This window comes from Sprattus sprattus (assembly GCF_963457725.1).
Source record: "Sprattus sprattus genome assembly, chromosome: 13".
Taxonomy (NCBI): domain Eukaryota; kingdom Metazoa; phylum Chordata; class Actinopteri; order Clupeiformes; family Clupeidae; genus Sprattus; species Sprattus sprattus.
The window spans coordinates 28485137-28498989 of record NC_137911.1 but is presented as its reverse complement, the minus strand read 5'-3'; the positions used below and the strand labels follow the sequence as shown (position 1 = coordinate 28498989).

Below are 13853 nucleotides of genomic sequence, written 5' to 3'. Positions count from 1 at the left end.
TCCTTCCTGAGTAGATGGTGCATTACAAAAAACATTTCAGCTCTGGAAAACAGGCAATGCAAGGATGGAACTAAGTCCTTTCCGTTCCTGCTAGGTTAATGACATGACTTGTGTCTAGCAATCCAAAGGTGGTAGCTGTATGTGCTGTTAACATGTACACCAAATCCACTTACAAAACACTAGGAATAATGGTGGATATGCCAACAAGGAAATATAAAGGCAGCTCTTGACTTAAATCCAAATGGTCTTTCTATACCCCAGATTCTCAATCCTGCTCCTACAGTCCCACTGTGCCACATGTCTTCTAGCCATCCCTGGTCCAAGCACCCCTGATGACGGTCACATGTCTTATAGCTATCCCTGCTCCAAGCACTCCTGATGAGGGTCACATGTCTTCTAGCTATCCCTGCTCAAAGCACTCCTGATGAGGGTAACATATCTTCTAGCTGTCCCTGCTCCAAGCACACCTATTGAGGGTCACATATCTTCTAGCTATCCCTGCTCCAAGCACTCCTGATGAGGGTCACCCATCAGGACAGAGCAGGGCTAAATCACAGCTCAACACCAAAGGGCATATTTATTTCCAACGTTTCTTTAATCTATTCAACGGAGAACCAATGTTTTTTCAGTGCTTAGTCCAACACAAGCAGCCTCTTAGTTTAAACAACAGGCCATGACAGACGGACAGACAGAAGAATGCATACCTGCAACGCCCTCACTGCTTCTGCTAGCATTGGTGCCAGACATCGTGTTGTGTAGAAGCCTGGGCCGTCCTGCACAGAACAACAAATATTGTTGTTTATCATAGGTTATATGACAAAACAAAACAAAATGATCACTTTGGTCACACACTGGACTATGGGCAAGGGGAACTGAAAACATGACCCATAACGTTTCCAAAGGGTAGGGCAGATGGATGAAAAGTGAAGTGAAAGTGAAGTGAAAGTGACTCTATGGCAGAGGTGGTGTTGGCACCTAACCACCTTCCACCTCTGCATTTAACCCATCCAGGGAAGTGACACACACACACAGTGAAGTGAAGTTACACTAACCCGCCTTTGGTGGCGCCCGGGGAGCAGTGATCGGGGTTAGGTGCCTTGCTCAAGGGCACTTCAGCCGTGGATGTGAGAGCAGTGGTCTACCACTTCCCCTACCCACATTTTTTTCATTCCTAGTGGTCAGGGATTGAACCGGCCACCCTACGGTTTCCAGCCTGAAACCCTAACCAGTAGGCCACGGCTGCCCCATTAAAATCTAGAGTCTGAGAGACGTCTCACCCCAACAACAATAATGACTTTGCCCTGTCGGAGGCCCACGGCGACCGCGGCGGCGGTGGTGTCATGTGAGGTCTGGTCTGTGGTGATAATCTCCAGCAGCTGCATCTTATCCACCGGAGAGAAGTAGTGCATGCCAATCACCTGAGACGGGATGCAGAACACACTTTACTGGACCCGGCCACGAAACAGGCCCACCTCAGAACACTCACACCTGCTCTTGTCATATAGTAAGTGCCAATCAATCTGCCTAGAGACAAGCAGAAGTATAAAGTGATAAAGTGAGATTCATGTTATTGGCTGAGATAACATACCACCCCAGTGTTCAGTCATGGATAACAGATTACCAGTCATATGACAGAAGTCACATTATATTAAGTAGCATTAGTATGGTATTAGCATTAGTATTTAAAGGTCTTCTTGATAAAATAAACTGTTCATATCAATAACTCAAATCGTTAACCATCTTATCTGATTAGAGACAACAACTCTGTGTTTAACTTTGCTAAAAGTAATGCACTGCTTCGTTAGTAAAGATGACCTTTTCAGGCCGTTTGCTGGCAGCAGCGATGTCTTTGATGGGAAGCGCCGATGTGTTGGTGGCAAATATACAGTCAGGAGAAGTAACCTAAAAGGCAAAACATTCATGACATTACAGTCGATCACTTTATGTACAGCATTAGAAAAAAGCAGAAGAAAAAAACATTTGTGAGCTATTCATAACTATACAAGAGATTGTTATTGAATCACTATTCAAAATTGAATGAAAGGGATGCTGCATCTCAAAGATATGTGCATGTGTGTTCTAACGTCACATTCTGAGGTCTATCTACTCTAATAGTGTGACAGCCCTTGTGTGTGTGTGTGTGTGTGTGTGTGTGTGTGTGTGTGTGTGTGTGTGTGGGGGGGGTTCTTTCATTCCTCACACTCGTCATATGAGACAACTGTTCTTCTGCTGTCTGTCTGATTCCTCCAATCACAACTGTCCTCCTGCTGTCTGTCTGTCTGTCTGTCTGTCTGTCTGTCTGTCTGTCTGTCTGTCTGTCTGTCTGTCTGTCTGTCTGTCTGTCTGTCTGTCTGTCTGTCTGTCTGTCTGTCTGTCTGTCTGTCTGTCTGTCTGTTTCCTGTCTCTCCACAACTGTCCTCCGGCTGTCTGTCTGTCCGTTTCCTGTCTCTCCATCAAAACTGTCCTCCTGCTGTCTGTCTGTCTGTCTGTCTGTTTCCTGTCTCTCCACAACTGTCCTCCGGCTGTCTGTCTGTCCGTTTCCTGTCTCTCCATCAAAACTGTCCTCCAGCTGTCTGTCTGTCTGTTTCCTGTCTGTCTGTCTGTTTCCTGTCTGTCTGTCTGTCTCTCCATCACAACTGTCGTCCTGCTGTCTGTCTGTCTGTTTCCTGTCTCTCCATCACAACTGTCCTCCTGTTGTCTGTCTGTCTGTCTTCTGTCTCCATGACAACTGTCGTCCTGTTGTCTGGCCGTGCACTTACAGCCTCCACCTCCCTCAGCACTTTGTGTTTGATGTTGATGTCCTCAAACACCGCCTCCACGACCATGTCAGCCTTCTCAAAGCCAGCGTAGTCCAGCCGGCCGGTCAGGTTACACAGAGTGCTGTCCCTCTCGAAAGACGTGATGTTCCTCTTCCTGGTTTTGTCATTGAGTCTGGGGACGACATCATGGGTGGACAGCTTTTACAACTGAATTGGAAAGCTGAGTAAAGAGATGGTGAACAGTACAGGAGAAAAACAAGAGATGGATTAACAAACAGAACTAAAGTAACACACCGGTCACACGTACGCGTTGGAATGCGTTGATGCGTCAGGGTTAACGGATCCCCATTCACTTTGAATGGGGTGACGTCATCCTTTGCCGAACTGAACGGAGCCACAATTCAGTTCGGCAAAGGATGACGACACCCCATTCAAAGTGAATGGTGATCCGTCGCCCTGAACGGCTCCACGCATTCCAACGCGTACGTGTGACCGGTGTGTTAAGGGACGTATGGTCCTCACCCTTTGTAAACCTGCTGCTGGCCCCTGTTCAGGCCCTCAGACGTGGTGTCCTTCAGGATGGTGTGAAAGCCCTTATCCACGGACACCTGGGCGATCCCTGCACCCATCAGGCCAGCTCCCAGGATAGCCAAGGTTCTGTTGGTACAGCAGAGCAGATCTGTCATGCAGCCATTTTTTTTTTTTTTTTTAGATTTATTTTTGGGCTTTTTGGCCTTTAATCGATAGTCGTAGTGAAGAGTGGGAAAGGAAATGAGAGGGAGAAGAGGTGGGGAGTGGACAGGAGAAATGACATCGGGCCGGAACCGAACCTGTGACCTCCATGGGCATCAAGCCCGAATGTGGTCAGGGCTACTGGTTGCGCCACAGTGCCCCCCATGCAGCCATTTTTTATGATCCATTCACATACATGCACACATCCATACATGTACAAAACTGCTGCATCTATAAGAGGCTATTCATTTCGCTCCCCGTTCAACTGTGATACTCTGGGAGATGTAGATGGGAAAAGAACTCGGTCACTTACTTCAGTTCTTTCTCCGGAGCTCCAAAGCGGTTCTTCTTGCATGCTACTTGACCATGGTACAGACCAATGAGAGCTGCCGATTCTGAGCTCATCGCCAATTTACCGAAATTCTGTCAAAACAGTAGGAATCAATTACAGCAAATCAGGACATGTCATATAACAAGCACATTATTAAGATGCCCAAGATATATTCATAAGCTAAATTAATGACTTCACAAGTAAAACACACCTGAGATTCTGCCAAATACCCAGCATCAGGTCCATGTTCAACTCCTGCTTTTACACACTATAGGACACAAAAAGTGGTAGATAAACTTAAAGGCACCCTTCCATTGCCTCCAAAACCAAAACACAGTGTGAATTTTTGATTGGTAGTGCTGACAGTTCAACACAATGTGAAGAATTATGAATGTGGAAGACAGTGCATGTCTGACTGAAAGTGTATGGAATAACCCAGGGGTCTCAAACTTCGGCCCCCGGGTAATTTGAGTATGAGACCCCTGGAATAACGTATCCCCAGGGAAGGCTTACCTCGATGACTTCCAGGGGTGCCGGGTACAGGCCTAGCTTTTTACCCTGCTCACGGTGGCCAACGACTACCAGGCCAACCGGCCCCCTGACAGCTCCATGCCCCCTGAGAGCCAGCAGGGGGCGCCACCCAAACCCAGCAAAGCCCGCTGGAGGAACATCACCCAGGGAAGGCTTACCTCTATGATTTTCAGGGGTGCCGGGTACAGGCCTTTGCTTTGTTTCATGACTTTGTTCTTTACGGTCTTGTAGATCTGCGTTCGCACCATCTCATAGCTCATGACGTAGTCCTGAATTTCTGAAGACAAAAGAAAATAATTATTATGGCCCCCTGACATACCTCACATCTTTCATCCGGCAAAACACACTGAAGTTAAGTACAGAAAGAGTTCTCCCTCTCAATATTGTCTGGCAACATAAAAGAACGTTGAGAAGGTCCTACAAGGACACATCAAAGGGAGGCGTGCTTTGATCCAAGACCTTTCTGTGACATACAGTGGGGAAAATAAGTATTTGAACCACTGCCGACTTCGCAAGTTTGGCCACTTGCAAAGAAATGTGTGATCTAGAATTTTAATGGTAGGTGTATTTTAACAGTGAGAAACAGAATATCAACAAAAAAATCCAGAAAACTGCATTTTATAAGATTTATGACTTTATTTGCATTTGAAGCAAAAAATAAGTATTTGAACCCCCAAGCAAACAGCAAGAATTCTGGCTCCCAATGGCCAGTTATGTGCCCAAGAAGCACACAGATTAGTCCTCATTAGGTCTAACAAGGTATACCTGATCTCAACTGGTGACCTGTATAAAAGAAAAACTGTCCAAAGAATCATACTTCACACCCTCAACCTCACCACCATGGGCAAGACCAAAGAGCTGTCCAAGGACGTCAGATATAAGATTGTAGACCTGCACAAGGCTGGAATGGGCTACAAAACCACCGGCAAGCAGCTTGGTGAGAAGCAGATAACTATTAGTGCGATTATTCATAAATGGAAGCAACACCAAACAACTGTCACCCGCTCTAGGTCTGGGGCTCCATGCAAGATATCCCCTCGTGCGGAATCAGTGATCATTCGAAAGGTGCAGAATAACCCCAGAACTACACAGGGGGAGCTTGTGAATGATCTCAAGGCAGCTGGGACCAGAGTCACCAAGAAAACCATTGGCAACACACCACACCGTAATTTTTTGAAGTACTGCAGCACTCGCAAGGTCCCCCTGCTCAAGGAAGCGCATGTACAGGGCCATCTGAAGTTTACCATTGCACACTTGAATGATTCTAGGGAGGATTGTGAGACAGAATGTGGTCAGATGATACCAAAATCAAGCTCTTTGGCATCAACTCGACTTGCCGTGTTTGACAGGGGGGGGAATGCTGAATATGACCCCAAGAGTACATCATACCCACCATCAAGCATGGAGGTGGAAACATTATGCTTTGGGGCTGTTTCTCTGCCAAGGGTACAGGACGACTCCACCGCATCAAGGGGACTATGGATGGGGCCATGTAAGGTGGAATATTGGGCTTGAACCTCATTCCCTCATTCCCTCCCATTGAAAACACAACCTTAAAGATTTGGAGAGGATCTGGAAAGAGGAGTGGACCAAAATCCCTCCTGAGATGTTTGTAAACCTGGTGACCAACTACAAGAAACGTCTGACGTCTGTGCTTGCCAATAAGGGTTATTCCACCAAGTACTAAGTCATTTTTGTCAGTCAGTTTTGGGGGTTCAAATACTTATTTTTTGCATCAAATGCAAATAAAGTCATAAATGTTATAAAATGCATTTTTCTGGATTTTTTTGTTGATATTCTGTTTCTCACTGTTAATATACACCTACCATTACAATTATAGATCACACATTTCTTTGCAAGTGGCCAAACTTGTGAAATCGCAAGGGGTTCAAATACTTATTTTCCCCACTGTAGCATCAGTTCAGTAATAATGATAATAATTCATTTTATTTTTAACGCACTTTTCATTCAAAAGAATCTCAGAGTGCCTACATATTAGAAACTAACTATAATAAATAATACAATAATATAAAAAAATAAATAGTTAACATAAGCATAATAGAAAACTTAGTGGTTCTAGATTTAACACAAGGCCAGAAATGCCTTCCTAAATAAAAATGTTCAGCCAATACTCACTCTGCATCAGGTCCTTCTCCTTGGTGAGGGGGACTTTCTTGCTGGCGATGCCTCTGGCTACCTCTACTGCCACCTCCTCCAGATACTCAATGGTCCTCTCCTCTGGGCTCATTATTCCGGGTCCTGCAATAAACCCATCAGGACAGTTATAGAAAAGTCATATATGGAGCTGAAGCTAAATAAAGTGAAAGTGAAAGTGACTCTATGGCAGAGGTGGTCTAGACACACACACTCTGAATTCCACCTCTGCATTTGACCCATCCAGGGAAGTGACACACACAGTGAAGTGCAGTTACACTAACCCGGAGCAGTGAGCTGCCTTTGGCGGCGCCCGGGGAGCAGTGATTGGGGTTAGGTGCCTTGCTCAAGGGCACTTCAATGAAATGACTTTGAGGTCAGACAGGTTGATAAACCACTCTTCAGGAGTGACAGCATACATGATTTAAACCAATCCTAGAGGGGATTTTACTGATAAGAGGTTGTTTTGCCCTAAACAAACGTAAAGCCTATCCTCAGCTAATTTGAAACCATTCATTCTTGGAAGGAATTCTTACATGGTCATGGTCAAACATAACACACAACAGACAGAACAACAAACATACAAACAGACATTGTCTCTTCCAATGAAACTCACCTAGGGTATCGACCAGGTGGTGCACTAGCCCCATCTTCTTAGCTTTATCGGCACGGATGTTCCGTCCCGTTAGCATCATGTCAAAGGCACTGGGTAGACCAACCTGTGATGATGAACAAAGCCATTGCAATCAACCCCATTGGCAGGACAGACTGTTCACTCACTAGAGCATTTTCTATTGTACATCTAAATACTTTTTAGAGAACTATCATGCTGTTAGGGAAATACAGGATCTTCACACTCATGACCTTTTTAAAAAAAAAAAAAAACAGTCAAGTTCTGCTACTTCAAATTACAAGGTGAAACGATATTTAACAGAAACAAAAGCCTTTCAACAATTTCTTAGATGGAGGGATTTGAGGGGTTGTCATGGCTACACACCATTTTAGGGAGCCTCTGGGTCCCCCCGGCCCCTGGCAGGAGCCCCAACATCACCTCTGGTGTGCCGAGCACAGTCTTCTTGCTCTTCGTGGCAATCCTGTACTGGCAAGCGATGGCCAACTACAACACACAAACCCAGGGATTAGCGGTGATGGTTAAAGATATTAACGTTCATTTTTGTTCAACTGTTCCATTCTAGAATACAATTACATACATCATGGATTCAGCTGCTTATGAGCACATGCTAACTAAATGCATTTCAACAATGCATTGTTATCTACCATGTAGATGATGTAAAAAATAAAGACAGTAGAAATAAACACTTATATAAATATATAACTACAGGCAACTAAACAATGTTTAAAGGTGGGCCAATGTAATATATTCCCACCTCAAGCCCTCCTCCCAAGCAGGAGCCGTTGATGGCAGCCACAATGGGGATGGGAGACTTCTCCACCTTCTCAAACATCTTCTGGCCCTCCTGTGAGAGACTGGTGACCTCCTCTGCACTCTTGCAAGACTGGATCATGCTGTGATGCCAAGAGGAAAAACAAAGAGGATTAGAGCAGGCTGCAAGAAAAACAAGACCCCAAGAATAGAAGAACATAGCTGACTGAAAATGTAAAAAAAAAGAAGGAAAAAAAAGAATGCTTGTGTAAAATGATTATGACTGCTTGCATTAACATTAACTGGCTCTGTATGACAGCTGTTTTTGTGAAAGTCTTTAAGTCTGTAATTTTTTTTTTACAAAATGTACGTCATGTCTGTCCGGACGAAACATGGATAGAAATTATTTATACTGTAAATAACTTTTACAGTCGCATATATTCACTGAAAAACAGAGGTTGAGGTTTGACTCACTCGAAGATAACTCATAGAGAATTCTGTGTTTTAAATCCTCGACTGCCTTCAAATGGATTAAAGGTGTCGGACTACCCTAATCTAGGTGTGAGTATTTTAAGTGCCATTTACACATAGCCGAGTTTGTCTGCGTCCGTAATGAAAATAATACAGATAGCGACAGAGCTACACTGACTTGATGTCTGCTCCTGCGATGAAACAGCCAGGCTTGGAGGAGATGAGCACGGCACTCGTCACGTTAGCGTTCCCCCAGATCTCATCCATCACGTCAGTCATCTCTTCTTGCATCTTCTGTGACAGTGTGTTTACCTACAAGGGAGGCACAAATATCAACGACACAGTACATCCACAAAATTATACAAAATATGTGGTAGAGAGGATGCTGTACTAATTCAAAATCAGGAAGTGCCCATATTTTCTCCTTGAGACTGCATCTGCACTTGGCTGCTGTTTCTTTCAACTCACACTGGTGTGTTGATGTAATGATAGTGGAATAAAGTCTTTCAAAACTCCACTCAAAATGTCTTAGGCTGTAAAAAATCAGATATGGTGACATACCAGATGGCTTTGTCAGTTTAAAAAATAATAATAATATTACCTTGGAATTTGGGTCATTGATGCGAACCACTGCTACATCCTCTCTGATCTCGTAGTTGACATGTGTTCGAGCTAATTTAGAGAGAAAGACGCAAACACTTATACATCAAGGCTTTTTTTTTTACCTAATATCGTTGAATGCAAATACATTGACAATAAAGGCTTTTTCATTCTGTTTGTCTCATTTTCTATTTGAATATCCTGCAACAGCATACAACCATCAACACAGTTAATAAAAAAGTGAGATAATTCGATGATCTGAAATTATTTCACAGCATAATTATTGACCAGTGGACACGTTAAAACGATCATAACTCACTAGTGTTTAATTCTTTTCCTTTTCTCTTAAATGAACTACAGAATAACTTTATAACAGCCCAACAGGGCAACTCTTTATTACCTTGCTGCTACAACCTACGTGCCTCTCACATTCCACTCTCACTTCAGGTGTCACTTTCCAACATGTCCGTGTGTACACAATTACTATTGTAACAACTAGCATTCATTAACTAAATATTTGAGGTTCTTCAAATGTTCAGCAGCACTCCATGTTTTATATTGTCACCGTCTTGATTTAATGAAAAACTTACTGATGTTTATTTCTTGAAACCTCCTAGTAAATTATACTATTTCAACAGAAGTTAAATTGCATGTGAAGTCATATTTACCCATTACAGAAGAAGCCACGGTGAAATTGCGTAGACAGAGACCTGCAGAAAGATTATACAATCAAATTAGACTGGACTTGAGAACAGAGGACTAAAACTACAAGCAAGACAGATTCTCCATCAATACTGACAGACAAGATTGGTCAATGTCAGTGTATATTATATGTCCACACACGCACTGACAGATGACAGACAGTGGCATGACCATGGCTTCATAGCCCGAAATGAAGCCTTGGCCACATGACATAGCCTACATGGACCGAATGCCGACTTATATTTGGCTCAGAGTAGAAGTGATGCATAACCATGAACGGAGTAGTACTGTTGTAGTACAAAGCAGGTCCATCTAAATTAAGGTCTAAACAGAATAACCTTAACGGATCCGTAACTTTGTTCGCTCAGACTGGCAGCACCGTGGTTAGATATATTATCTCAGTAGACAGCTAAATAAGTTCATTCTGACCTTACCAGAAGGGCCAGTTTATCTTTTAAACATTTTAAACTCGCATTTCTACGCAGGACTATTGCCTGGCGTTATAGTGAACTGACTACTTACAATAGTTAGCAGGATAGCCATCCACTGGTAACAATTACATTCATTCAGAGACTTGTCATCTTGTGTGTGATGTTAGTAACAGCTTAGTTTAGCTATCCTGATGGTGGTAAAACATGGCAAAACTGACAGCTCTGGGTTTAATCAATGTTTTTCTTGATAATATTACTGAGATTCCAAATATGACAAAACCTAACGTAAATAAATATCAGTCTCGCTCCTGGAAATGATATCCAGCAATGACTTTTAGCTACCTAGCTAGCTAGCTAGCTAGACTGACAGTGACGACCGTTTCATAATTTTTGTGGCTAAATTAGAACCTCATGCGTGACAGTTTCATATTCATAATAATCCTACTAAGTGAGTAAAGAGAATCAATGGTACCTGAGGGAAAGTTGTATCTCCTTGTTATAAATCTGGAGAGTACACCCACAGCTCGAACACCAGCCATCTTTGAGGGAAAGTGGCTACTGCAAGACCAACCCACACAATCGATGAAACACCGCTCCCTTTAGGAATTCATGCTTTGTCTCTCCACTGAATGGGTGTACGGAACGCGAAATGGCCCAAACGCATTGCCGCTAGCAAAGAGTTTAGAATATTAACCACCTAGATCCTCTCTGAAGCTAGTTTGGAATCTCTTATATCTTAAATCGTTTGGTTACACTTACAACAGCATAATAGGCCTGGCCTACATATAATCGGTTATCTACATTTCTATTAGTGGTCAGTCATTTAATTTCCTCGATGTTCTTTTTACCTTTTGCAACGGTGATATGTCGCATTAAGTCTTCACCTAATGTCTGAGGACACCCCCTTTAAAAACAAGTGGTCTATGTTGTTTGTTGATTGATTTATTGTCTCAAAACAGTCACAGAGAAAACAAAGACTGTGTTGTTATTGCTTTCATAAAATGTAAAACAAAAAAAACAAAAACAAAATTCAAACACATAGCCTAAAAAGACAATGTAATGTTAATGCACATACAACTATCTTAATAAAGATAACGTTGAAATTGGCGAGAAATGTATATTCTAAGTTTCAGTTGCAAGAAGATACTCCTTGGACCATTCACTTTCCATACATCTATTTGTGCTTCGTTTACAATAGTTCTGTGACTATGGTCGGTAACCTTCAGTAAGACAGGAGGCGCGCCATAGAAAAAAAGACTGCTGACCTTTGACCGTAGGCTAGTTGCATTATAAACATGAGAGGTCCTTATGTCTATGACAGTCTATGAGCTCAATGATCTACTTGTCTGTCACCAGTCCAGTTTCATTTGTGGGGAATTTGCTCTAGACAATGTAAACATTTAAAAAAAATAAAAAAAAACACCAGGAGAACAGTAGTTAGACTGACACTAGAACAAGGACGAGTTTATTAGGTTCCCGAATAGCAAGCATAAATTAGTCCATTGGCCAATTGGTCAGCACCCCACTGGTGGTGTGCTACTTCTGGTCCACATTCGGACCGTCATCATCTTTAGTTTAATTAGGTGTGGATATTAAGAAAATAACATAAAATACTAGCAATTCCTGGAATTTTGAAATCATACCCTTGGCACAGTCTATTTAAAATATCAGCCGCGAAACAAGACGTTGGTGGCACTTCAAGCCTCTCAAGGTGACCAATGACTTGGTTAATTAAAGACTTATGTTACGCACTGGTAACATCTATAACAAATGTTAAAGGTTGGTGAAAATGAATGAATAAGTATAAATTAATTTAAAGCAGCAATAAGGAGTTCTGTTCCAAGACTAGCAGGTTAACTACCTAAAAGGCATGCAAAAACCTTGCAACACCACCAACTGCCCACCTGGCACTGATAGAAACTTGTCAACACACTAACTGGTGTCTTTTGGCACTATAGCTGGCAATTTCATGCTGTGAAAGCTTTTTTTCTGTTTTAGCAGGCTGTTCCAGCCCGGAACACAGAACTATATACGACATATCCTGGATGGCTAGTGGGAAAGACACAGGTGTTTATTTTTCCTTCACATGACCATATGCCATCAAAATGAATTTGAGGATGGTTCCAAAACTAGTTATACTTATCAAGTGGTAACTCACCAGTGGATCACCCTAAAACCGATGAGAAAAAGACATTGGACCTCAAGCTCTGCCCAAAGTGGGCTGACAGTGGTCCACTGGCCTTGTGCTGTCTGGGTTATTAAATTGTATGGTTGAAGTCATCTATAGTTATTGCATGAAAAGATGTGGAGTTGCTCAGAAAGCTATGAAAGGAAAAGCAAGGTCAACCCAAGACAACAGGGTAAAATAAAAAGGCATGATTTGAAAGCAAGAGGCAGCTGAAGAAGCAATGGCAATGAGCTGATGGTGAACAGAGCGAAGGTATTAGTGTAAGGCAGGCAGAGGTGAAGGGTAGTCTTGCTACGCTTAGGAGGGCGGACTTTCTCAGGCGAAGAAAGAACAAGAATGAACAAGCCAGGGCTGCATTCTCCAAGGATCCATTTCATTTTATGAAGGCTTTGTTCACTCAAGGGAAGACTGGATGTTTGAAATTGAAAGAAAGGACCTGAAGGAGTATCTTCAACAGATACATCCTCCTGACCATCAGATGCATGTGCTGAACACCTGTTACTAGCAGACATTCTTCCAGTTGGAGGTGAAAAGAGGTGCAAGTGTTGTGTGTTGTGCAAGGGCTGCATGTACTCCTGGCTCTAATGGGGTAGCTTATTGTGACTATAAAATGCCCATTTAATGTTTACATTTACATTGTCATTTAGCAGACACTTTTATCCAAAGCGACTTACAAAGATGGTACACTGCACATAAGGAGCAATTAGGGGTTCAGTGTCTTGCTCAAGGACGCTTTGACAGGGAATCAAACTAGCAACCTTCTGATCACTAAACGACTTCTTTACCTCCTGTACCACTGTCGCCTGAAAGATCTTCTTTAGTGTGGTAGTAAGGACGTTTTTTCTCCGTTTTGAAGGCAAATAGTTTGATAGATATTTCTGTGCTGAGAGCAGAAATCCCATGATCTGGCCCCAACTTCAGGGCGGCACGGACAGAAGGCAGAGACCTTGGTGTGGTATGTTTGGACCTCACAGTGGATCAGTGCCACATTCAAACAAACGCACACAAGTACACCATGTCTTACATATTTATTTGTACTTCAGTAACAGAATTTGCATACAAAAATGTTTGAGTGTTTTAGAAAACAAAATAATTTGGACCCTCCATGTCCATTCAGTCATCCATTTCGACAGCATTTAACTCCAGTGGTGTTGTCCACAGCAGTAGTTTTGATTGTTAGCTTGTGTATTTCATAATTTGTTTGTAAGCTATTTTGTTTATTTTCAGTACACACTTTGTTCAAACTGAAAATAAACAAAATAGCTTTCAAACTGTGGAAGACATTCAGTAACTTTAATTTTCCTGAGAACATTTCAGCATAAATCGAAGCCTATTTTGAGGATATTCAGTTATGTTTCAAAGAGGTAACACCACATCCTGGCAGCCTTTGGAGATTGGTATCATGGCATAATGAACCATTACAGATGCATAGAAGCTCATCCACACCTTTATCTCCTCAAGACTGGACTACTGTAATCCACTCTTCACTGGGATCGCTGGCAAGAACATCCAGAAGCTGCAATACATTCAAAACAGCCATGCCAGGATTTTATGCCAGGAAATTATAAGG

At 42.6% G+C, this 13853-nt stretch overlaps 1 protein-coding gene across 1 annotated transcript in view; it reads right to left on the bottom strand.

Annotated features, from left to right (window-relative positions):
* Positions 1-10671, bottom strand: part of hadhab (hydroxyacyl-CoA dehydrogenase trifunctional multienzyme complex subunit alpha b) — a 14200-nt gene extending 3529 nt beyond the window's left edge. The window contains exons 1-17 of the mRNA XM_080849781.1: positions 10568-10671; positions 9631-9672; positions 8964-9034; positions 8541-8674; positions 7896-8034; positions 7505-7624; positions 7124-7226; positions 6490-6612; positions 4512-4630; positions 4034-4090; positions 3805-3914; positions 3282-3416; positions 2760-2931; positions 1816-1902; positions 1278-1418; positions 705-773; positions 1-6 (exon numbers count right to left, since the gene is read on the bottom strand). The exon at positions 1-6 is cut by the window's left edge and continues 190 nt beyond it. Of these exons, the coding sequence (XP_080705907.1) occupies positions 1-6; positions 705-773; positions 1278-1418; positions 1816-1902; positions 2760-2931; positions 3282-3416; positions 3805-3914; positions 4034-4090; positions 4512-4630; positions 6490-6612; positions 7124-7226; positions 7505-7624; positions 7896-8034; positions 8541-8674; positions 8964-9034; positions 9631-9672; positions 10568-10634 (1695 nt within the window). The 5' untranslated portion in view covers positions 10635-10671. The remainder of the gene's footprint in view (positions 7-704; positions 774-1277; positions 1419-1815; positions 1903-2759; positions 2932-3281; positions 3417-3804; positions 3915-4033; positions 4091-4511; positions 4631-6489; positions 6613-7123; positions 7227-7504; positions 7625-7895; positions 8035-8540; positions 8675-8963; positions 9035-9630; positions 9673-10567) is intronic.
* Between the last annotated feature and the right edge of the window lie 3182 nt (positions 10672-13853).